This window comes from Cucumis melo, chromosome 6 (assembly GCF_025177605.1).
Source record: "Cucumis melo cultivar AY chromosome 6, USDA_Cmelo_AY_1.0, whole genome shotgun sequence".
Lineage (NCBI taxonomy): Eukaryota > Viridiplantae > Streptophyta > Magnoliopsida > Cucurbitales > Cucurbitaceae > Cucumis > Cucumis melo.
This window is the reverse complement of record NC_066862.1, coordinates 5,812,994-5,839,512: the sequence shown is the minus strand read 5'-3', so window position 1 is coordinate 5,839,512 and position 26,519 is coordinate 5,812,994. Positions and strand designations below refer to the sequence as shown.

The window sequence follows — 26,519 nt, the reverse complement described above, 5'->3', positions numbered from 1 at the left end:
AGATACAAAATTTAAAATTTAGAGTTCCATAATTTCCTAGACCAATTTATTTTTCAAGATTTCAAATAGGTCAAGGCCCTAATCATAAAACTCAGTGTGAGGAACCTATTAGAACAAAACTGAAAGTTCTTTTTAACATTGAGAGTACTACTAGACAGAAAGTTAAAAAGTGTAGGGACTAAATTTTGTAATTAATCAATTATTTTAGAACACCACACGAAATGAAACCACCTGTTTAGAATGAAAATCATAGATCAGAGTTCTATATCAACCTGATTTGAAACTTTCCAAATGCTCCAGCACTGAGAACCCCTTGAACTTGAAGATCTTGAAATGGGCATCTCAAAAATATTGGCCTGACTGACAAGATCCATTCTTGGGCAGCAAACAGAATCAAGACGAGGAGCTTCATCTGTTCTTGAAACAACACATCCAAAGGAAGCATAACCAGGAGGGGCAATGGGGTACCAGAAGAAAGCTTCATCAAATCCTTTCCCAAAAATGTGAGCAACTTTAGTGAATTGGAGAGGTTTTGCTGAAATTTCAGCGTTGTCAGCTTTGAACAGTAGCCCTAGAGCTGGTGGTTCTAAGCTGAAAGGATGAGTTGATAACAAAGATTTATAAAAGCTCATAAAAATGTGTAATGACCGAGAAACAAGAAAAATATTCAAGAAATGGAATTAATGTGAATGAAAAAGATAATTAATTTATGAAGAGCTCTAACCCTTCAGTTATGGAGTCTCCTAAAATAGCATAACCACGGCGTGCCAAAGGTCTCCATATCGAAATTGGACAACGAACTTCACTACCCTTGTCCCACCAAATTCTCTCAAAGTTGGGAGTTGACAGGTAAAAATTAGTTTCTTTCGAAATAGATCTTAGAATGTCCCATCTCGATGAAGTTGCACCCTGGGAAATTGAATGACTTACAGTGTCATGATCAGAAGCAGTATTTGAAGAAGGTTCCTTGGAAGCAGTGTAATCCGGATTTGAATTCCACTTGAGAAGATGATTCAAATCACAAGCATGGTCTTTCTCTGGACAGTCGGTTGAAGCATGGCCAATAAATGATCCAATGACATTGTCCATACGCCAGATGCTATACCCTGTTCCATACCAAGAATTTGATGGAGAATTAAGTATACATTCTGAGTAAGTTGTCGAAGAGACAAGGTCAGAACGTATGCAATAAACAACATAGGTTGGTGGTGGCTGATTTCCAACATGTACAACACAACCCACTGCTGTGTATCCAAGGGGTGGAACAGGCATCCAAATCGAACAATCAGTATCAGATTTCTCATCAAATTCAAATCCTTGAATCCTGGAGAATACACCTATCTTATGGAAATCAGTTGGCTTCCGCACACGTCCATATGTATTACTAACAGCCATTACTGCCTGTGCGGGAGGAATTGGCCTGATACATATTAAAAAAAGAACGCATTAGTCTCTTTTTTTGAAACAGAAATGAGTAGCTTTAGTAAAGATCATGAGGAGGCAAAAACTCAATATACAAGACGGTTATATAAGAGCTCACAAGATAACTCGAACAAGATGCAAAATAAATCTAAACAAAGGAGGAAAGCTAAAAGATTACACAACATAGAAAACTCAAAAATGCAAAACATATCGGGAAAGAATCAAGCTTGAAAAATGAAGCGTTCCAATTTAAGTTAATCTCTTGAATGCTATAGTTGCTGAAGATTTTTTAGAACTGCATTAGTTTCTATTAGAATTAGTAGGGTTTTGCCCTAGAGTACTTTTGGAAAGAATAATATATAAGATTTTATTTCCTAAATATTCCCTAGATCTTTTCCTTTCTTATTCCTATTGTACTCTATTTATTCTCCCTTTGTACCTATTGTATTTTGTTCATAAGAAAAATAATAAAAACTAAAGTATCGTGGTTTTTCTCCCGATTCTCGGGTTTCCACGTAAGTCTCAGGTTGTTGTTAATTGCTTTCAATATGGCATCAGAGCAAAGCAATAACGAAACCCTAGAAAATAACCTAGGAGAAACCCTGATCGAAACTGAACCCGTCACTGCCGCCGCCGCCATGGAGAAAGTGCTCCAGAACCAACAGAGACCGCCGATCTACCCAACGGGAGTGGTTCTGCAGCCGTACGCGCCGCCGTCTGACCAGAAGATGATTCACGCGCTGTTCGTGTCCAGCACGTGGGCCCATGCGCCGCTCGTGTCCGGCGCGTGAGCCCACGCGCCGCCGCCGTTTCACGTCGCCGCCCAGCCCGTTCCCTTCTACGCGCCGTCAAATGTCCAACCGTCAAACCCTTCCGGCCATCCGCATCCTCACGCGCCGCCTATGAACTCCGGACAGCAACCCTCAACCGTAAATCTGTCAAATTTGTACAGTAAGCAGCCGCTGTACGTTGACTCTTTATAGCAACCGCTGTTTTCTGGCAACGGAATTGATCAACCCCAGAACAGATCGGACATTGAAGCGGGCGAATCTTCGACGCATTCCAAACCAACCGAGTTGCCGATGTATTCCAAGAACCCAGTAACTTCGTTCCCTAATTTACCGTCAAATTATATAACTGGCTCTTTGGGTTCGTCCACAGGGAATTTTTCTGGTGAAAAATTAAATGGTCAAAATTATTTTTCTTGGTCCCAATCAATAAAGATGTTCCTCGAAGGTCGACACTAGTTCGGCTTCTTAACTAGAGAGACAGTACGTCCTTCACCAGGAGATGCCTTGGAACGACTCTGGAAAGGAGAGGACTCACTTATTCGGTCCATGCTGATTAATAGTATAGAACCACAGATCGGCAAGCCTCTACTATATGCGGCCACAGCAAAAGATTTGTGGGATACAACTCAGACCCTTTACTCGAAACGACAGAATGCCTCTCGGTTATATACACTGCGAAAACAGGTCCATAATTGCAAACAAGGGACCCTAGACGTAACTACCTATCTTAACAAGCTCTCTCTCCTCTGGCAAGAGATGGATTTGTGCAGAGAGACAGTTTGGGACACACCAAATGACAGTACACAATATGCTAAACTTGAAGAGACTGACCGTGTTTATGACTTCCTTGCAGGACTTAATCCCAAATTTGATAATGTTTGTGGTCGTATATTCGGACAAAGACCTCTTCCCTCCCTAATGGAAGTTTGTTTTAAAGTCCGCCTGGAAGAGGATCGCACTAATGCCATGGGTGTATTGACTATCCCTACCGTTGACTCCACTGCCTTTAGCGCTCGATCCTCAAATCATGACAGTGATAAGAATAATGGGAAGTCAATTCCTGTGTGTGAACACTGCAAGAAACAATGGCACACCAAGGATCAGTGTTGGAAACTCCACGATCGTCCCTCAGGAGGTAAGAAACGGTCCTCCAACGAGAAACAGAACTCAGGACGTGCCTACATTAGTGAGACTACACCTGCTAGCACTTCTCAATCAACTGATCCTACTGCGAACCAGACCAAGACTCCGACTCTGGGCGCCATTGCTCAGTCAGGTATGCCTCAGTCCCTTGGGCTTATTAGTGTTGATGGGAAGAATCCCTGGATCTTAGACTCGGGGGCTACAGATCACTTGACAGATTCTTTGGAACACTTTATCTCATATGCCCCGTGTGCCGATAATGAAAAAATCCGAATAGCCGATGGCTCTCTAGCTCCGATCGCTGGCAAAGGACAAATAGTTCCCTTTAATGGTTTTGCTCTCCAGAATGTTTTGCATGTCCCTAAACTATCTTACAATTTGTTATCTATAAGCAAGATCACTTGTGAGTTGCATTGTAAAGCTATCTTCTTACCTGAATCAGTTTATTTTCAGGACATGAGCTCGGGGAGGACGATTGGCACTGCCTGACATAGCAGGGGACTTTACATCCTTGATGATGATACCTCATGTAGTAGTTTGTCTAGGGTTAGTGTACTGTCATCCTACTTTAGCACTTCTGAACAAGACTGTATGTTGTGGCATTTTCGACTGGGCCACCCAAACTTTACATATATGCAATATTTATTTCCCCACCTTTTTTCTAAACTTGATGTCTCTTCTCTATCTTGTGATGTGTGTATCCGGGCTAAACAACATCGAGTCTCTTTTCCCTCACAACCATATAAACCTACACAACCGTTTAACCTCATCCATAGTGACGTTTGGGGTCCTTCCAAGGTCACCACCTCCTCGGGAAAGCGGTGGTTTATAACTTTCATTGATGACCATACCCGTCTTACCTGGGTCTACCTTATCACAGATAAATCCGAGGTTTCATCCATTTTCCAAAACTTCTATCATACTATAAAAACACAATTTCATACAAAAATTGCAATTTTTCGAAGTGATAATGGTCGAGGATTCCAAAACCATAACCTTAGTGAATTTCTAGCCTCCAAGGGGATTGTTCACCAAACCTCGTGTGCCTACACTCCTCAACAAAATGGAGTGGCCGAACGAAAAAACTGTCACCTTGTGGAAGTAGCCCGTTCACTTATGCTTTCCACTTCCCTTCCATCATACCTGTGGGGAGATGCTATTCTTACAGCCGTTCACTTAATCAATAGAATGCCTTCTCGTATCCTCCACCTTCAGACTCCCATATATTGTCTTAAGGAGTCTTACCCCTCTACTCGTCTTGTTTCTGAGGTTCCTCTTCGTGTGTTTGGGTGCACCGCTTATGTCCATAATTTCGGCCCTAATCAGACCAAATTTACCCCTCGGGCTCAGGCCTGTGTGTTTGTTGGGTATCCCATTCGCCAATGCAGTTATAAATGTTTTCACCCGCCGTCTAGGAAATACTTTGTCACTATAGACGTTACTTTCTGTGAAAACCGACCCTACTTTCCCGTTAGCCATCTTTAGGGGGAGAATGTGAGTGAAGAGTCTAACAGCACCTTTGAATTTGTTGAACCTACTACTATTACCGTGTCTGACATTGATCCTCATCCCATAATCTTACCCACAAACCAAGTTCCCTGGAAAACATATTACAGGAGGAATCTCATAAAGGAAGTTGGGTCCCCTACTAGTCAACCGCCGGCTCCAGTCCAAGATTTCGAACCTCCTCGAGACCAAGGTATGGAAAACCCTACAAAATCTTGTACTCATAATACGATGAGTGAGAATGACAAGTCTGATGTTGCTGTTCTTGAAAATATGGAAGAAAAGAACCGTGATGATGAGACTGAGGTTAGAATAGAAACCAGTAACGATGAAGCTGAACAGGGTCATACAAGGAAACTTGATGAGTATGATCCTCTCTTGACATTCCAATTGCATTGAGAAAAGGTACCAGATCATGCAATAAACATCCCATTTGCAACTATGTTTCCTATGATAATCTCTCCACAGTTTAAAGCGTTTACAGCAAGCCTTGACTCTACCATAATATCGAAAAATATCTACACTGCTCTAGAGTGTCCTAATGGAAGAATGCTGTTATGGAAGAGATGAAGGCACTTGAAAAGAATAGAACTTGGGAGATCTGTGCTCTACCCAAGGGACATAAAACTGTAGGATGCAAATGGGTATTCTCTCTCAAATGCAAAGCAGATGGTACGCTTGATAGACACAAGGCAAGGTTAGTTGCAAATGGATTCACTCAAACCGATGGTATTGACTATTCAAAAACTTTTTCTTCAGTTGCTAAATTGAATACTGTTAGAGTCCTGCTATCTGTTGCTGTGATCCACGATTGGCCTCTATACCAGCTGGATGTTAAGAATGCTTTTTTGAATGGAGACCTTGTGGAGGAAGTCTACATGAGCTCCCTGCCAGGATTTGAAGCCCAATTTGGTCAGCAGGTGTATAAACTCCAAAAATCTCTATATGGTCTGAAACAGTCTCCGAGAGCATAGTTTGACAGATTCACTACCTTTGTCAAATCCCAAGGGTACAGTCAAGGGCACTCTTACCATACTTTATTTACAAAGGCTTCCAAGACAGGGAAGATTGCTATTCTAATAGTTTATGTGGACGACATTGTTTTGACTGGAAATGATCAAACAGAAATCAGTCAACTAAAGCAGAGAATGGGTGATGATTTTGAAATCAAAGATTTGGGAAATCTGAAATATTTCCTTGGAATTGAGGTGGCTAGATCTAAAGAAGGTATTTTCGTCTCAGAGAAAATACACCCTTGATTTGCTAACCGAGACAGGTATGTTGGGATGTCGCCTTGCTGATACTCCTATTGAATTTAACTGTAAACTAGGAAACTCTGATGATCAAGTTCCAGTTGATAAAGAACAATATCAGCGCCTTGTAGGTAAATTAATTTACTTATCCCATACTTGTCCTGATATTTCCTTTGCTGTGAGTGTTGTCAGCCAGTTTATGCAGGCTCCCTACGAGAAACATATGGAAGCTGTTAACAGAATCCTGAGATACTTGAAAAATACACCTGGTAAAGGGTTGATGTTTAGAAAAACAAATAGAAAGACCATTGAGGCATATACTGACTCAAATTGAGTAGGATCTGTTATTGACAGAAAGTCAACCTCCGGTTATTGTACATTTGTTTGGGGCAATCTTGTAACTTGGAGGAGTAAGAAGCAAAGTGTTGTGGCCAGGAGCAGTGCTGAGGCTGAATACAGAGCTATGAGTCTGGGAATATGCGAGGAAATTTGGCTCCAGAAAGTCCTGTCAGATCTTCATCAGGAATGTGAGACACCATTAAAGCTTTTTTGTGATAATAAAGCCGCTATTAGTATTGCTAACAACCCAGTTCAACATGATAGAACTAAACATGTTGAGATTGATCGGCATTTTATCAAAGAAAGACTTGACAGTGGAAGCATATGCATTCCGTACATTCCTTCAAGCCAACTGATTGCTGATGTTCTTACCAAGGGGCTTCTTAGACCACACCTCGATCTTTGCGTTAGCAAGTTGGGACTCATTGATATTTACCTCCCAACTTGAGGGGGAGTGTTAGAATTTGTAGGGCTTTGCCCTAGAGTACTTTTGAAAAGAATAATATATAAGATTTTATTTCCTAAATATTCCCAAGATCTTTTCCTTTCTTATTCCCATTGTACTCTATTTATTCTCCCTTTGTATCTATTGTATTTTGTTCATAAGAAAAATAATAAAAACTAAAGTATCGTGGTTTTTCTCCCGGTTCTCGGGTTTCCACGTAAGTCTCGGGTTGTTGTTAATTGATTTCAATAGTTTCTATCCCTTTTATCAATGAAAAGTTCAATTATTTTAAAAAAGGAAGTTCTAAAAGGAAACAAAAACAAGTTTGAATTACAATTAAACGAATTAAGCAAAATAAGTATAGTAATCTTGAAATCTAGGGAACAGTGATGCACTCAAACATATCGACTAGGTTGGTAACCCCATAGCACCCTCATCGTATCCTATAACAAAATTAATAAACTATTCAAGCAAATTACAAAATGGCATATGACCTAGTTACGCCGAAGAAATAAAAGCATACCAATTAAGACAAATATCCTGAATGGAATAGTAATAATAAAAAGAGAAGGAAAAAAAAAACTTAGACTGAGAGCACCAGGAAGAAGCTATAGAAGTTATGGAAACGTATATAAAGTGCTTACAATGAATAATGAAATTTCCATCTGTATATAACATGAAGCAGTTATCTAGCCTCCTCTTTCGAGAGATTAATGAGGAATGTTTTTTCGCAAGGGCATTCAGGAAGCAAAGTCAAGCACCTAGTTAAATGGGCTAATGTTACTCGGCTTCAACTTGATGGTGGGTTAGGTTTGGGAGGCCTGCAAAATAAGAATTTGGCTCTTCTAGCCAAATGGGGCTGGAGATTTATGAATGAAGAAGATTCTTTATGCAGGCAAGTTATCCGAAGCATCTACGGAAAATAATCATTTTATAGGCACACGGTTGGAAATTCTGGTCATAGTTTAAAGAGCCCTTGGATAAGTATTTCAAGGTTTTGGAGGAAGGTGGAGCCATTGGCCTCTTTCAAACTTGGTAATGGCTCTAGAATTGCCTTCTGGACTGATGGGTAGATTGATAACCTTTCCCCTTGCACTCAATACCCGCAATTATTCAGGACTGCACTTCTACAAAATGAATCCATTGCAACACATTGGGATAACTTGATATCCTCTTGGTCCATAATTTTTAGAAGGCTTCTTAAAGATAATGAGATTCTGGATTTTCAAAATCTGATGGTCCGACTGTCAACTAAAAGTGTCTCAGACAATCTTGATAGAAGGTTCTGGTCTTTGGAAGACTTTGGAAGATTCTGGTAACTTCTCGGTCAAATCTCTCACAAGACACCTCTCAACTTCATCTCCACTTGATAGAGACTTCCACAACTGCTCTTCAGTAACGCAAAGAAAGTTACCAAACAGTCGCCTTTCACCCTCAATATGCCCACCGTGCAAGCAAAATGGAGAAGATTTGCAGCATCTGATTTTTACTTGCTCCTACCCTGCAAAATGTCGGTGGAAATTATTCTCAATTTTTGGAGTTGGTTGGGTTTTTGGAGAATCTTTTAGCCTAAATGTACAGCAAGTTTTGTCGGGATCCTTATCAAAGGAAAGTCTGAGACTTATTTGGGCAAACTTATCAAAGGCTACGTTGGCAGAAATTTGGTTTGAACGAAACCAAAGAATCTTTTGTGATAAGAAGATTATTGTCTTTTCTTTCTTAGACCATTTATTTTTTTATACGGAGACAAGCCTCTTTATTTTTTCTAAAATGGAGATGAACTCCTTTATTAGTACTCATTACAAGAGAGTTATACAAAGAGAGTTATACGAAGAGAGCAATAAAGAAGTTGTAATCGAGGGAGCCCTCTTTATTTATTATTAATAAATGAGACTAAAGCTCAAAGTATAAGAGTGTCATACTAAGAGCAAGAAAAAAAGAGAAGAATTTAGGGCAACAAAAGCTAAACATAGGCAACAAAGGAGATGACAAGCTAAAAAACGAATTCCAGCACAAAATAATCAAGCTAAATAGGACCACAGCCGTAGAAATCTAAATACGAAGCATAACGAAAAATCTCTCTCATAAAGAACCCAATCGAATCTAAAAACATGCAAGAAGATGCAAACTGTCTTGCTATATATATATTTTTTAATGCAGACAACTTCTTTATTAATAAGAACTCAAAATACAAGAGAGTTATATAATGAGAACAATAAAGAAGTTGTAATTGAGGAAGTCTTAGGGGATCAAGAGGCGCATCCCGATAACTCAACTAGGTTGACACTCCTTAGCGCCAAGCATCAGATCCCGAAAAAACATAAAGGCAAAAGACCGCAAAGGAACAATAATAATAATGTCCAGCCTATTACAAGGGTCCAGAAAACAGGAAAAACATGACCAGAAAAACCAGAAAAGGACCAAAAAATACAATCTCAAAGTTCAAAATTTAAACGAGGCTGATCCTTCAAAACTTCAAGGTTCAGACTATGAAATCTGCAATGTAGTGAATTTGATGCAGCAACGGTTAGTCTTGATTGAGAAAAGCATTCCAGTTGAGGTAAATATCTTGAATGGAATAATTAACGAACTTCATTTTTAAGGAACACCAAGCTGCAGTATTAAGATCTACTGCACGCATAATTTTTGCCCTTTGTCTTGCTTTATCATGGAAGATATGTTGATTTTGCTTGAACCATAATTCTGTGAATAAAGCTTTAGACAAATTTTCCCATATGATGCAAGATTTTTGGGTAAATTCGGACCTGACAGCAGCTGAACCACACTAGGGCTTAGTGAACTATCAAAAGTCCAAACTAAATTGAACAAGGAGAAAATCCTTTCCTAACCAAAGGAAGAGACAGTACAGTACAAGAAAATGTGATGAAGGTTTTTGCTAGCCTTCAAGCAAAGAGGATAGATCAAAGGAGAGAGACATTTATTGGGGGATTTCTTTTGCGAAATTCTTAAGGGACTCGAAGAGCATAATCCAAGTCAAAATGTTAATTCTCCGAGGACTGCCTGATTTTCAAATTGCTGAAAAAAGATGTTTATCCATTGGGGAGGCAGTTTTTAGGTGAGCCGAAGAAAGAGACTTAACGAAAAACCGTCCATGGGAATCGATGGACCATGATCTAAAGTCATTAGAATTAACCATTTTTTTAGTTGAGAGGAGGGATAGAAGTGATTGAAATTCTGCAATTTCTTCATCTTTCAAACTTCTTCTAAAGGCCAATGACCAAGATGAAGTATCGTCCCCATGTGCTGCTACTGAATCGATGGGCAAAAGAGCAATTCTAAAGAGCCTTGAAAACTGCTCCTTGATGGGTGTTACCAACCCAAGGATCTGCCCAAAAACCGATTCTAAGACCATTATCAGGATTAAAGAAGGCTAATGAGTCAACCGACCTCCAAACTCTAGCAATGTTGACCCAAGGGCTTCTTAGGCTGTTACCGAATTTCCCTTTAGCGAACCAATTAAAAGCCTCCTTGCTGTGAATGTCTTCCACCTCTAGAGATGTTATATCTTTTCCACCTATCTAGTTTCTTGTGAATTCGATCAATGACTAGTTGCCAAAACACATTTTGTCGAGGATAGCCTCCCAAAAGGGAACCTAAATATAAGATCTACCTTGCCCCAGCAAATTTGCTATTTGAATCAAATCATCCTTTCCCACATTAACGCCACTAAGGACAGGTTTCTGCCAATTTACTTTCTACCCCAAACACCATTCAAATAACCTGATGGCTTCCTTAAGCTTAAAAAGCATCTTCACATCATACTTACAAAATAGAAGAGTGTCATCGGTAGTTTATTGTAACTGTCTTGCTATAGTAACCCAAAATCCAGAGGAAGCTTGAAAAGGTCTTTCAAAACATCACCAGACAGACTTTACTTGCCATCCACAAAGAGAAATCCAAGAAAGATTGAAGTGGGTCCAACATTTGGGAGGAATACATTTAAAGACTGAAGAATCTAATTGGAATAAGACTGGGAACAAGAGCGAGTTGCAAAAGGCAAATTTGAAGATTTTGGCTCTTCCTCGCATTGAAACCAGGCATTGAGATCTGTTTCTGAAGGCTAAAATGTTTTTGTCTCTCAAGCTCAATTGACCTATCTAAATGCTCCACTTTCTCACTGCTAACGTTGAAAGAGAGTTGAGGATTCACCCTCCTTGCTGGAGTGATTAAGAGAGGGTTTTGCTTGGAGAACCTCTCAGAAATTTAACCTTCGAGTTAGGCATAGAGTACTTAAACTAGGTAGGGTGAGGATGATTAAAAACTGACTTAAAAGGACGAGCTGGGACTTGAATTTGGGTACAACTAACTTCTAAAAAATCTAGATTAGCCTCTAAAAACAGCTTGGAGCTACTGGAATGAACTAATGATTGAAAATGAACATGTTTCCCCTCTAGCAAATCAAATACTTGCTCTTCAATTATCAGGGCTTTTAAGGATTGTTCTGCTAATATCTTCTTTGATTTTTTCTCCCGGATGAAATACTTCGAAAAGGGCTTGAGGTAATGTGAGGAAATCTTAGAACATTTCTTTCTTTTCGAATTTGCTCTAAAACCTTATTTTGCGGAGGAATAAAGAGAAGAAGAGGAAAGGGAAATATTTCTCTTTCTTCATAAAGTGTTCCTCTCCAACTTCTTCTGTCTTGTTCCTTTCAAAACTAACATTCTTGTTCTCTCACCTCCTTAAGTGTGTCTCTTCAAGTCCCGTAAACGTGTTCACACTACTTTCCCTAGAGTCCAAATTTAAAGTCACCCTTGCTTCACGGGAGGTATTCGACGTTGGCACCGATGAGACTAATTTCTAGCAAGCTCCTTATTCCAAAGCTTCAAAAGGGTTTCTTGTAAATTGGATTGATCTTAGATATTCCACCCCCTCCGAGATGAATGAATCTTCAACGAGTCCTTCATCTTTCAAAGTCTGGTTTACTTGCAAGTCAAATGGGTTTGAAAAATCCTCCAATGATAAATGGCCCTTGGTTAATAGAGGAGGCTCTATCATTTCAAAATCACCAAAGCATAAGAAAAAATTCCCTCGATTGAAATTTTTTATTTCTAATGCCGCTGGTACGGAACCACATTGGTTTCTTTTTACTTGAATCTTTGCTTTGAAACATTTACTAGATTGAGTGTTTCAGCGGCGATATTTTTCATACCTCCAAAATGATCTCCCATAGCTTTGAACGTATAATTGCTCCAATAATCAAGAGGGATGTTTTTTGTTTATTTTAGTCCATCCTTCATAGCCTTCGAAAACTGATGGTTTGCTATGTTTACTTTTGCTCCAATCCTCAAACTTCAAATGAAAAGAACCCGTTACTTGCCATAACTCTTCTTTTCCAACAAACTCTTCTAGAGAACCTTCAGCCAATTTAATCAAAGCATTCTCTGTAAACAATGGATCAATAATTATTTTTTATTTAAAAAGATTCTCCAAGGTTATCAAAGTCTTCTTTTAAAACTTCTAGACTTTTTATCAGTACTGAGTTGCACTCTAAATTTCTGAGATCAGAACAGGGGAAGAAGTGCTCTATTTCTTGATGAAGCTGTGGGGAGGTCTAGAGATGTTTTTTTGCACCAATTCCAATAATCGTGCTTCATCAAGAAAGTTCCCAACATTTCATGAAAGAATTTCCAACCTTGTCGAGGGACACCCGAACAAATATGGATGAAAGATTGTTCTCTGTTACTCTTCCAAGCTACACATCTCATAACCGAACCTACTTTTGACATCAATTTTAGGAGTCTTGTACTTCCAAACTTATCAAAACCGTTTCGAAGATGAAAGCTGTTCTTAAGGCCACACAAGAATTCTGAAATCTCCTTAAAGAACCGTCTAAGTTGAGTATTTGATGACATCACGATCTTCATAGCTTCCACGTCTTCAATATGGAAATAATATTGTCGAACCAAATACAGTAAAGGGCGTTCACTACTTTGTAGCTTTCGATTATCTCCAAAAACCAAACTCCTTTGCTCTGGGTTTACTCCTGTTTTGTTCTTGTTGTTCCAGAATTTCTTTTTGTGCTTTTCCTTTTCGTTTGGTTATTTTTGTTTCGTCTCCATTATTGTATTTTAAGCATTAATCTCATTTCATTATTTCAATGATGAGACTTGTTTCCATTTCAAAAAAAAAAAAAAAAAAAACTCTATTCAATAGTTGAGAAACCGTTTTTTCAAGCATTCAACTGAAATAATAATTAAAACAACTACTTTCTAGCAAAACAAATACTTTCTGTAATAAAACCAAATATTTTCTAGAAACAGAAGAAAGTTAGAAGACTTACCGTGAAGTCACACAATCTCCTAATATAACATAATTTGATGGAGCTCGAGGACGCCAGAAGGTAAGGTTATGAGAGGACCCATTTTCTGCATGGATAAACCAACACAGTTGCAAGAATGAAAGTAGTCAATTCATTACGGTTCAAAGAACCGGATAACCAGCCAAAATCTTTCGATACTAGATGGTTACTAGTTAATAAAGTTGACTTCAAAACAAATTTTATTCGGAGCAAAAATTTAATTATTCCAGTTAAATTAAGAACCTCTTGGTGACACCCAGAGCTTATCAAAATTGGTACAGGCAATAAGAGGTACAGCATTTCCAAACATCATTGCTTCAACAGCTTGACTTTGCAGATTAAGTATGAGGGAAATGGCACTCAATGAGAGATGGATGCAGATATCAGTTGTAACGAGAGACATATTGGTTTTGTCCTTTACAGATGTATATCCCCCAGAAACATCAACTGGATCAAGAATAACTAGTCCTGAACCAGCCTCAATGGTGAAATCCTTCACAAGGGCACGAATCCAGGTATCATTTTCTTTCGATGCATACCTATCCATAATACAAGAACAAAAACTTCAGTTTTTCCGGAAGACAACATTATGATGAAGGAACGACTACTTAAACCATTTACCAAAAAATGACAGGAACTGTTAATTAGGCTGACAAATAGAAGGATGTTGTTAAAAAAATAGAGATGGAGGGAGAGAATGGATATACTAAAACAATCAACTAATCTCGGTAACAATAATGAAATAGCCTCATTTCCATTTCAAAAAGAAAATCTCGGTAACAATAATCACCAATTGCTACATGAGAAACTTCTTCAGAAAAGGGATGTAGAATGAAGATACGACTTCTTAAACCAGTGACCACAAAATTCACTGGAACTTTTCATTTAAAATTCAGATTTAATTTTAAGCTAATTCATTAACATTTAAAAATATAATGTATTTTTAAATTAACATATTTGATGAACTAAAGAAAATGTTATTTCATTTTGAATTTATTAAAATAAAATTGAGGAATTATTGTAAATGGCAGAGCTGTTGAAAATATTTACAAAATATAGAAAAAATTCATATTCTATCAATGATAAACACTTATATTCTATCGGTGTCTATCAATATCATTGATAGACGTCAGTGATAGATTTGAAATTTGGTTATATTTTGTAAAAATTTTGGTTCATTTTGCAATATTTGAAAATGCCCCAATAAAATTAATATCATACATATACTTTAGGTTTTTTTGGTATATTTGAAAACATGCCTTTTTAGTTTATTCATTTTAAAATAACATAAAGGATGTGGTCAGACCATGTAATCATTTTTCTCATTAACTACTTTAACTTATAACAAAGACACTTCCAATGAGAGTCGCAATATATTAGTAAGACTACAACATACAAGGTTCACGCCTATTCAGGAGCGAAGAGCTCTCCTTGTTGTGGATAATCACCAGCTAATACAAAATATTAATTGATACACACACATAACTAACCGTGCAACCAATTGATGGGGTGAATTACCCCTTCTACCCCTCCTACATGTGCGTTATTAAGTGGAGGCCTAATAGATACCTACTAAAACATATGAAAATTTTAAAAAAATACTTAAAGAAGAAAAAAAAAAAGGAACGTAGTTTATTTCACAATGTTTGAACTTGTTGTTAAACTACTTTGTACAGTACCTTTTCAAAATTGATAAACTTTATGAAAGTTTTAAAAAATCCTTCACAAAAAAGCATAGTTCAATTCTCAATGTTACTTTTTACCAAACTACTTTGTAAATAATACTTCTAAAATCTTTAAACTTTATAAAAAATCCATACAAAAGAAATGGTGAAATGAACCATGTTTGAACTATTTTCGAACTAAATCCTAAAATACTTGAAAGAAAATTACGTCTTTGAGAGCATGATAATGTTATTTTACTTTTTATCAGAACGCACATAGCATACTTCTAATTTAAATATGATTGTGACAATTACTTCCTACAAAGTTGGTCAAAACATTGATATGCATTTTGAAAAAGTAGAGATTAAAAATAACCCAGCCCTGCGCCCCATGAGCTTAAGAACCCCACGGTTCTTGATTTCAGACCAATGCCTAAACAGCACCTTACCGGTACCATCAAACAATACTAGGACCTTTGTCATTCAGTGCTTTCAGAGCTATTTTCATGGACATGAATGCATTTAAATGTAGAATGGTAAGGGAAATAGGCACACAAAAAAGAAGTTAGATGCTCTTACATGAAACTCATATCCAATTTTGCTCGAAGAAGTTTCTCGCCATACGACAAGTCATCTAAAGAAGACTTAGTGCCATCATAGAATGTGAATTCGGGAGAAACCACCTGATGATTAAGTAATTGGCATAAATATATATACAATTAAGGAAAAAAAGAATTAAGTGGACAATTAAAGCAAGCTATTAGAGGGAAAAGTTTGAAGCACGATAAACCTCGAGGAGCAAAGTTGCAACTAGGTATGTCTATTAGTACTAAAGAGAATTTGCATTCCTAGATGTTTGGAATTTTTTTTCCCGAAACGAAGACAAGCATATTTATTTTTTTGAAAAGGAGATGAATCTCCACTTTTATAAATAAAACGAGACTAATGCTCAAAGTACATGAGAAATATACAAAGAGCACTCAAATGAAGGGACCGAGGATTAACAAGCGCACCCGGACATCTCAACTAGGTAGATATCCCATAGCACCGTCATCATATCCACCAAAAATAAACTAGTGTCAAAAGATCAATCATCAAAATAATCCAACTCCGCATCCGTCCCAAATCCTAAGGGAATAACCTATTTACTAATAATAATAAGAGACTAATGCTCAAAATACAAGAAATTATACAGAAAGCAAAAGGACTAAACAGATACTAACAATAACCAAATAAAACTCAGCAGTGAGTTCTAGTTGGTGTTGGAATAAAAAGGCTGGTTCGTATCTTGGAATATAATTCGAAATTTCTTTCAAAAGCCGGGAATTTGCAGCAATGTCCCTTCATTCCTTCAAAGCTAGCTAAGGAAGTATTATCGCCCCGAGAAGGTTAAAAATAATCACCACAATGCCGTTTTTTTCAGATGGACCTTAATTAGAAATAAGTGGGGTATCTTAAACGTTGAAACTTCATGGTTGACAAACCAACCACCTTTTTTTTGTTGTCCCGCTGCTTTACATCATTGTATCCGGTTACTGTTATTTAACAAGAAACAAACTTTTCTTTGATAGAGACAAGAATAAAAACGTTCCACGATGCAAACTGGGGTGTAAAAGAGAGAACAAAATGGCCAACCAAAAAAGCAAAACAAGCTCCAAAAACCTAGCGATGAAATTGTGTTTGATGGTGGCAACAAAGTGCAAGAGCAGCAGTGCGTTGTGATTTATGAGGTACAATGGCTTCTAAGGATTTTCAGTGAAAGAGTGACGGCTAGGAAGGATGCACGAAGCCAAGGGTTTTGTCGTGGAGATGAGTGATAGTGATTAGTTTTGGAAAGAAAGCAAGGCAACATAGCTATGGTTCCTACGACGGCAGCTAGGATTCTAGTGGCAAGGCTAAGATTTGAAGATATTCAAGGGTACTTTATCATCAAACTAAGAATGAGAAATGTTTTTCTTTTCCATGAGAAAGACTCAAATTTACACGAGAGGATTTTCAACCATTTCTGCTAGAATTAAGCAATTAATCAAAAAGTCTACATGGGGTGGAAAAATTAATAAATATGAAAGGAAGCAATCTTAGCAAAATTCTTAATTTAATTCCCAATTTTCAGCTGAATTGAATCAGCTTGATTTTGTACAGATACATTAAAAGGAAATATGTTTTAATACCGGGTGGATTACTGTTCCCCTATAAATGACAAAACCAACAACTCTTCCCATTTATTTTCCTGCATCGGTTTTTGGGTTCCAGATGCTCAGTTGCCTATTTACTGAGCTTGTGCTAAGAGGTTTTAAAAAAAATAGAAAGTAGGAAGAAATCAAGCAAACAGATGCACATATACTCAAGTACTTAAAATTTAAGGGTATTTATGGACAGACGTCAAATTATATCAACATATTAAAATGGAATCCAAACATTACCACACCTGAGTTTCAAAGGTGAAACTACGAAGTGTACTTTGATCACTTTCCAAAGATGAAGAAATATTTGAAATGTCTGATGTTTCATGAATGGATGCAGTATTCTCCTCCTCTTTATCAGATGAAAGGGTATCCAGAATAATATCAACATCATCCTCTTTGGACACAGAATAGCTGCTATCATTCCCCAGGTACGTATACTTTCTCAAGAGAGAACCATTCTATTAATGAAAGACTTATCAGTGGACAGGAAAATAAGAACTGCAAAAACATGTAATACATAACAAACAATTCCATGAAGTAATTGGAAAAAAATTAGAAGTTAATAGACCGAGTAAATAACAGTCTAGAACTGCAATTCGAAAGGGAAAAAAAAGTTGGGTTTTAGCAGATGATTGACGGCAAAGCTTCAGAACAGAACGATTATAGAATTTTCAGTTTTTTTAAAGAAAACAGAATTAGTTCATTGACCAAGTATTCTCCATTTCCATAAGAGGTATTTTTGGTCATTTGGAGCTTTAAAGTCAAAAACTCAATGCGCTTAGCTGGACCTTGCTCTATTCTGGTTTAATCACAGGAGAGGTGCTTCAAAGGATGGTGTTTTTTCCTCAGTTTTCCTGCATTCTGTTTCTTTATTATGCGTTGGGAGTGAATGCAAGCTCATTCAATATTTTAAGATTAAGTTGGTTTCAACAGTGATGCAAGTAGAAATATTATGGAGTTGTTATACGGGCCGCGTATCTCTGTGGTGTGCTCATTTGCAATGGGTCAGGTTAACAGTGTCAACCCTATAACTAAAAATCCGGTTTTAGAGGAAACAAAGGATATTTTCAAACAAGTGAAAGAGTTTCGATAGAGTGTTTTCATTTAGCTATTTCAAAGCCTCACAATGGTACTCTCTGTCTAATTTGTTATGCTCCTAGCATATTGGCAAGAATGGGGAAGCTTTTATTTTTCTCACTCCCTTTGAAGAGATTGTTTCACTTGAACATTTGTTGTATCTTCTCACTACATCAATAGAAAAATTCTTAATCTTTGTCGAAAAAGGAAATCAAAGAGATTGTTTCACTGGAACATTTGTTGTATCTTCTCACTACATCAATAGAAAAGTACTTGATGTTTGTTGAAAAAGAAAAGTAAATAGGTGGGGATGCACTTGTACCTCAATTTTCACATTAACAAAACGAAGCCTCTTAGAACGGCCAATAACAATAATTGGTTGAGATCTCCCTGAGTGTGGTCCTTTGCCATCTGTTTCTTCCACTAGACGAATAGTGTTTCCACAACCATCATATGTATAATCATCAACACCTAAGGCATCTGCTACCAGCTGCCTACTTGGGGACAGCACAATTACATCTTCACTTTGCCTGTGAATTGAACCAGACAGTACTATGCTGTTGTTTTTACTAATGGGATCGTTCTTGGGGTCCATTGTTTCCTCTCTTCCAGTAATAGTTCTCAAGGCAGGAACGAAAAACTCAACCACAGCAAGGAGAAAATCTGGTACCACAAGGACCCGAGGTTGTTGAACCCGTAGAACGAATGATTGGGATTCCTTCCGCCAACGATAGTCCAATACGAACATTGTAGCAACAGGGATATCCATATCAAGGTTACCTTCAGAATATGCATTCCCAAAGCTATTTTTCTTCAGGAATGGAAAATTCTCCAAAGGAGCTTGTTTTGAAGTGTCAGTTGATGACCCAAGCATAAGCCGCATTTCAGGCTTTGTAACAGGGCGAATGTCAAGAATAGAAAACTTAGGAATGGTTAAATAGAGGTCCGTTTCTAGGAATGATGTCATACGATATGACACCCAAAGCCCTTCTATCTGCACAAAAGAAAATAAACTACCAAGTCAGACATGACAACGTTGTAGATGAAAATGCATCATATAAACATAAAAAGCATTAATCATAGAATATGCACCCCAACATACATTCTTTACAGGAAAAGTAACATCCAATACTACTCAACAAATATACTTACAGCTATGAGAGCTAAAGGTGACTCTTCCTGAATGCCATTACACAGCTCTAACAAGGCCTTATTGACAACAACGGACACTATTGTAACAGTCCGAGACAGTAAGATTTGACTATTTGTATTGACCTTGTCAACCAACAGACGCATTGTATCCTCTGACTCGGATTTTTTCCCACGGAAACTTGGAGGAAGTACTGGCTGTTCATACAAGTTCATATATAAACAGTCAACGATAACTTTGTATTCCTTGTCAGACATCATGCCGTGCAACAAACCCACCTACCAAAAAAGCAACCATGTGAATCAGTTTAAATTTCTATATAATAATTTTATTTTAAGAAAATGATACATAAAATACGCTCAAACTTATCAACTTAAATTTTAGGTACAATAGTAGCTTAACATGGGAGCCAAGTAAGAGAAGTTATTTTTTACCACCTTCAATTCTTCCTCAATTAAATTAATATTAATAGTTCTGTTAAATAGCCACTTAATCCAAAAGCTTAGGCTAATGAACTATTTTAAATTTATTATCATATCAATACTTTAACATTATCACTCATTTGTGGGCTTGAGAAATTTTGTTGAAGACCCATCAAGGGAATTCAATATTAAATGATGAGGAAATGACATGGGTTGGACTCATTCTGCTCTGATAGTATGTTAAATCACTGATCAACCTAAAAACTTACATTGATGGATAAATTTAACATTAATATCACTACTGTAAGAAAGTTCACTTTTTATCAATTTCTAAGTGTACAAGTGGAAGTGATTTCGCTGAACTGGCCCACCTTCATCTTCCCTCCAATTTGATGTCTTGGACGGCGTGTTGGATGGATGGCCTTTTGTTTCTACCGAACTTTAGCATAAATGGGGACTATTTTTTCTAATGTCTATCTATATGATTGTTTATCCTTTGTTTGGGCCGATTGTTTTGTATTAGCTTTTATCAGCCTAGAGGAAGGACAGTCTTTATTTCTTTATTCACTTTTATTGACATGATGAGGGCGTTCAGGGGTGTCAACCTAGTTGAGATGTCCGGATACACCCGCTAATCCGTCTCTCTTTCTTTTGCTCATTGTATAACCCAATATGAGCTTTTGTCTCTTCTTATTTAAATAATAATAATAGAGACTTGTTTCCTCCTTGAAAAAAAAAGTATACAACTGGAAGTGTTAAAAAGATATTGAAAAATAACATTATATAAACCGAAAAGTAACCAGATTTAATTGCAAAAAAATAAATTAGCCTAGGAGATACTAAAAAGGCTTTAACATAGTATATTACCACAACTTCAAGTGAGAATGTTGGAACTTTTCGGAAAACATCCCTTAAGCTTCGTCGGACATAAACCTCGAGTCCTTGGCCTTCCTGAATCATTGGTTTACCTATACAACCATTAATCCCTACCAACATGTTCACACCCAGAATCTGCAATTGCACATAAAGGAAATATGATCTCCACATATACTTAAAAGGGTCTGAAGAAATCCATCAACAACTCTACCTCAGCATGTAGAACATCAATATGAACGGCAGAAGCATCTTTTTCTGGACATCCATGCCAGCTGAATTCATTTGTTACTTGTAACTGTCCCAAGTCAAGTTGAATGAAACTACAAGAAAAAGAGAGCACATGGTTATTTAAGGTTTCTTGATTTTCTCCAAATGATCTACCACGGCATATTTCAATGAAGTTGAAGAAATTTATTGCTCACCAATATTTTGTTCTTATTTTACGTTCCGATAGAAACAAAAACACAATCAATTTATATTGAAACGTAAATGACAAAAAAACCTGGATCCTCCCATCTTGAGATCTCTCTCAAACCCTAACTCACCGACTAAAATATTGCTCAACTTTCTCCTTTCACACTCCTATCTATAACCAAATACCATGACAACCTCCCTAACTAATTACTAAAAAACCCTTAAAATCCTACCAAATAACATTCCTATCATTACCAGCCCCTAAAACACACCTTGTCATCAAGATGTGGTTAAACAAAAAAAAAAAACCAAAATTTAGTCAGAGAAAACTATAGTGTTAGACTTCATTCACTGATTCAGAGAAACTTGAAACTTAGGCTTGTGTGATGGCAATCGGCAGATGGGGGTGACTGGGTGTTGAGCAGCAGGGGCAAACAAAGACAAAGGCAAGGGTGTGCAGCAACACAAGTGAAAGAAAACTACTGGAAGAAAAACTGAGGGAGAAAATCACAGATTCGTGAGCCACAAATGGACAGAAAGTCATTCGAAGAGGGCCAATGATAATGAGCTTTATCCAATTTCATTAATTTCAACCCACGCAGACCCATTATCCCAACCCCACGATCAGCATTCCTTCCTGATTCTTCTTCTTTTCTTTCTTTTTTTTTTTTCTTTTAAAGAAAACGGGTCTCTTTATTAATGGATCACAAGGTACAAGACATATATACAATGAGAATAAACAAAGAGGCCATGGGATCAGGGGATGCACCAGACAACTCAACTAGGTTGACAACCCCTTAACTTCCTCATCATGGAATTGGGGGATGCACCTAGACATCTCAACTAGGGTGCTAAAGGGGTGTTTCAAGCATGTTCAGATATGATGAAGCGCTAAGGGGATGTAAACCTAGTTGGAATGGCTACGTGCGCCTGCTGATCATTTTGTGTAGTATCTTGTATCTTATTTTTTGAGACTTTTGTCTCTTTTCATTAATCAATGTAAAGTGTGTTCCAAAAAGAAACATTATGCATAAATGAATACAGAAGAAGAAAACGGTTCCAGACACTTAGATCTAATATATTTTCTCATTCCTCCTCAGTTATCAACTCAATTGAAGAGCTTACTGTTGTTTTTACTATACAAGTTCAAAATGGAATGTATTTTTTTTAAAACGAATACGAACCACCTTTTTTTTTTTTTATAGGAAACATGTCTCTTTATTCATATATATATATATATATATATATATATATATATATAGAATGAAAGAGCCTAATGCTCTAAGTAATTGAGGGTTCTACAAAAAGCGTAAAGCATAAAGCATAACTAGAGTCAACAAGTACAACCAAACATCTCAACTTGGTTGACACCCCCTTAGTGTCCCATCATATCCTTATAACATCAAAAATCAGTCGAGGAATATAAATTTAGCCATTAAAGATAGGACATGATCACCAGCCGACTAAGGATTCAACAAAAAAAACTTATTGAAAGCCTAAGCCAAAAGTACACTAAGATATTTAATCTCAAGACAAAAATTAAAATGGGAAGATAAAAGCTCTCCAATTTGAGTACGTTTCTTGAATGTTATAGCTTGCCAAAGGCTTGGAGAAGGAACACCACGAGGAGGCATTCTTATGGGCAACTTCAAAGCGATCCAACCAAACAAAGCTTTATCATGGAAAACCCTTTGATTTCTCTAAAACCATAATTCTGCCAAAAGCGACTTAACCGCATGTATCCAAAGTGATTGAGGGAAATATTTTTAAGTGCACCTCAACTAAAAGTTGTTGGATATTTCCTTGGAGGTCAGCACCAAACATTGATACGAGCCTCTTTAAATGTATTAACAAAAGAGACTAATGCTCAAAGTACATGAGAATTATACTTAGAGCGAAAAGAGTAATCATAAACAAAAGTACAAACGAATTAAACAAACAAGTGAAACCCAGAGGATGTGAGAGAATCCTTGATTTTGGATGGTTTTTTAGACTTAGCCTTTGACCTAGATTTGGCTAAGGAAGAGAGAGAAGAAAAAGAAAGAGCAGCAGAGGACGAGTTGGAAGATGGAGCTTTTACAGAGAGAATTTCAGTGGGCATAGAATCTGCAATAGGGTGAAAGCAAAAGACTTCGAGGAGGACGAGGAAGTGACTTGCAAATAAATGCCTTTCAATCTGTGCTCATACTTGGAATTCCAACTACCAATAGTATGTTATGTTCAACCAAAAAAAATTTTTTCCTCTCCGAAGGCTGCTCTTCGCCTTCCCCTGCATTTTTCCTTTCAGTTTTGTTGACCTTTTTCTTTTTCTCTCCTCTTAAAAAATGGCTCTTTAATGGCCCATGACTTTTGGACTTCCTTATAAAGTCTTACAGTTGGCAAATTTTGAGAAAGGCTTTTCGCACCAAGAGGATTTGCAACCCTTGGACTACTTTCAAGAACTCCTCGCCCCGTCCTAGCCTCTCTTCTAAAAAGCATGAGTTTAATCAATTCCCCTTGAATCTTCCATCGTTCGCGGGAAAAAAGTGGACAAGTCTCGGTTTTTAAAATCTGGTGAAATCTGAATATGGTTTTCTCTCTGAAGCATCAACAAACAAGGCGTGAATGGATTTCTTGAAAAATTTTCTGAGTTACAAGGGGTAGCTTTACAAGCCCCTCCTAAGATGGAACCGGAAACCCTTCATCAACCAAACCTTGCTTTAGACGAGCCAAGTCAATTGGGTTGGAGAAATCTTTTAAAAATAAAGCATCCTGAACTTTGATCAGGCGTTCCAAACATTAAATATCTCCAAAATTCAGAAAGATGTTACCTCTTTTTCCATCTAATATTTCTATAGTAGATGGTATAAAACCACATAAACATTCAAAATGGAATGTAATATTTTTGTTCATTTTTATATTTACAATAAGTTATCGTTTAAGTAATCTATGAATGCGATTTATGTCTTATGTCAATATCAATTATAGGTCAAATTAAAAAAATATGCAAAATGGTAACATGGATAATAATAGAGAAAAGGTTACGAACTCTTTGCTATTTGAATTCTTGGGAACAATAATAATAGGTGTATCTAGTGATAGGTCTAGCTTCAATGCAGCAGCCCCATCAATTTCATACTTTTGGATCAACCACTCGAAATCTCCAACTTTATCAACAAGTTTAACAGCTTCTTCGGTATGTGGAGTAGCTAGTCCCATGAAGTAAACTGTAATCTACGGAAGTGGAAAATTACACACAACATTAAAAATAATTAAAACAAAAAGTTCCAGTTATGTACAATTGTATGCCATGGACTAATATTACTGATTTATGACTAAAACTTATAAACAAAAACAATGAGAAAAATTTCCTTTACCTCTTGAACAAATCTATAAAGGAAAACTATGCGGACGGCAGAAAGTCGGCCGTGTAAACTGTAATCATATCCTTTGTAGTCATCATCGTCAGCACAATAGGAATGAAATTTGAACTAAAGAGAAAAAGAGAAGAGAAGTATCATTTGAAGTCTACAAGTGATAATGGGAAAAAAAATCAAATACCAGTCGCACAGGAGTCTTAATGCAACAATAACTAATTTAAGAAGACACAAGTTACCTTAATAAGTGATTCAACACCAGGATTTCGTATATCACAAAGCCAACCCCAGCAATGATCTTCTCCTAAAGACATATCACAAAGTCTGAAATTCCCCAAAGTTCCTTCAATTGAAAGAGAGCTTGGATGGACCTGAAAAGCAGAATCCCAGTTAGAAAGTTGGTAAAAGTGAGAATCAGATCTAAATTTTCAAAGTTGAGATGCTCGGGTGTACCTCGTAATCCTACTTATATTGTACTTTGTATCTAATGAATTTTCATTATATCAGTGAAAAACTTAGTTTCCATTTCAAAAAAATATCAAAGTATTAGCATTTTTGTAATCATATATTGACAACGATGGCATACATAACATACTGATAATACAAGAACTCCTCGCTAATCTTTCTTTTTAAAGGAAAACAAGTCATTTCATTAAATAAATGAAATGAGACTATTGCTCAAAGTACAAAGATACAACGAAGATAATACAAAAACCAAAAATCAAACATTAGTAGGTACACCCAGGCATCTCAATTAGGTTGACAACTCCATAGCACCATCAACATATACTAATACAAACTATGAAAACATGTTGAACATCAAATAAGAGACAACAGATAAAGTTTGACGATACAAGCCAAAAACCATGTTAAGTAGGCTCTCCGGTTCCAGATGTCTTGATAATACAAAAACTGTTTAGTCTTGTAAACAGGCAGAAGAAAAAGAGAACAAAATAAGGAATAATAAACGTCAACATTTGAGGTTGGGTTGGCTTCCACTTGGTCCTAAATTTAGAACTCACATATACCGGATTTCGATACTTAAAATTAAAGTTCTAATATTTTCTAAAGCTAACTGGACAATAATTTATTGATCAACCCCAAATTGTTTTTGTTCACAAAAGTTCAAATAATAACCAAAAATTATTAGGTGAAACACACAAATAAAATATTAAAAAATAATAATAAACAAAGAATCAACCACAACTTATCCATTTAGCCTCCCTTCTTCCTCTTGTTCTTCCTGCTCTTCTTCTTATCTTTTAAACTAGTGCCCAATGAAAAATGAAAACCCGTCCTTATTTCAAAATTTTGATTTCACTCTCCCGAAGCTAGATTTGGGTTGGAAGGGAGGTGTGAGGGAGCAATGAGACAGGGGTGTGAGTGGGTGACAAAGGGAAAAGATATTTTAGCCTTTTGTTTTGTTTCTCATTCTTTTTCCTTTTCTTTTTTTGTTTTGAGGGAGGGGGTTAAGATATGTCCAGTGCTTTTCATTTCTTTAAATAATCACGCATAAAAAGTAAGAAAAAGAAAATAACAAATTAACTTTTTTAAAAACGAACAGAGACTAATATTAAGAAGTTCGAGCATTTCAGTTTCTGTAAATGAGCGAGAGGCTAATGGCTTGTCAATTCTGCAGAAGTAAAAAAAAGTATTAAAAAAAGTGCTTTGAAACTCAATTCAATGTGAAACACTATGTATAAAAATACAATTTTAGCAATGGACCAGTAATATGTGCATAGGGTGAAACAAAAACTTTTTCTTGATGATAAATTATGCCCACCTTAAGGTCGAGCAAAAAGCTCTCCTGCACGAGCATTGCAAGCTGAGATCCATCCTCCATATTTAGATAGATAGAAACACTGTCAACATTCATGTTTAAGTAGAATACGACACGACTTTTTCCATATCCTAGCAATCCTTTTACACGACCTTTTTCTTCTGCCTTTTCTTTATCCATAACAGGCTTATCTTCCAAAGAGCTGGGCAAGTCTGTGTTAGCTTCCACATAATTTGAGGAACTTATATCCAAACCAAAACCAATTAACGCAACAAGAGTAGGTCTGTTGCAGTAGAATTCCATTTTTGACATGCGAATACTCATCTGAAATGTTTCGTTTATGTTAATCAGTATTGTAACAAAACATGATTTTGGA

General features: G+C 36.9%; 1 protein-coding gene across 3 annotated transcripts in view; it reads right to left on the bottom strand.

Moving 5' to 3' along the window:
* The window catches only part of LOC103483912 (uncharacterized), a 73,806-nt gene that overhangs the window by 23,345 nt on the left and 23,942 nt on the right, over positions 1-26,519 (bottom strand). For all 3 annotated transcript variants that reach the window (XM_008440757.3, XM_008440758.3, XM_017043506.2), the window contains exons 27-40: positions 26,147-26,467; positions 24,603-24,734; positions 24,364-24,477; positions 24,036-24,220; positions 20,805-20,913; positions 20,585-20,728; positions 19,298-19,573; positions 18,468-19,139; positions 17,311-17,526; positions 15,462-15,565; positions 13,462-13,757; positions 13,201-13,285; positions 725-1,420; positions 273-591 (exon numbers count right to left, since the gene is read on the bottom strand). In XM_008440757.3, coding sequence (XP_008438979.1) covers positions 273-591; positions 725-1,420; positions 13,201-13,285; positions 13,462-13,757; positions 15,462-15,565; positions 17,311-17,526; positions 18,468-19,139; positions 19,298-19,573; positions 20,585-20,728; positions 20,805-20,913; positions 24,036-24,220; positions 24,364-24,477; positions 24,603-24,734; positions 26,147-26,467 — 3,669 coding nt within the window. The remainder of the gene's footprint in view (positions 1-272; positions 592-724; positions 1,421-13,200; positions 13,286-13,461; positions 13,758-15,461; positions 15,566-17,310; positions 17,527-18,467; positions 19,140-19,297; positions 19,574-20,584; positions 20,729-20,804; positions 20,914-24,035; positions 24,221-24,363; positions 24,478-24,602; positions 24,735-26,146; positions 26,468-26,519) is intronic.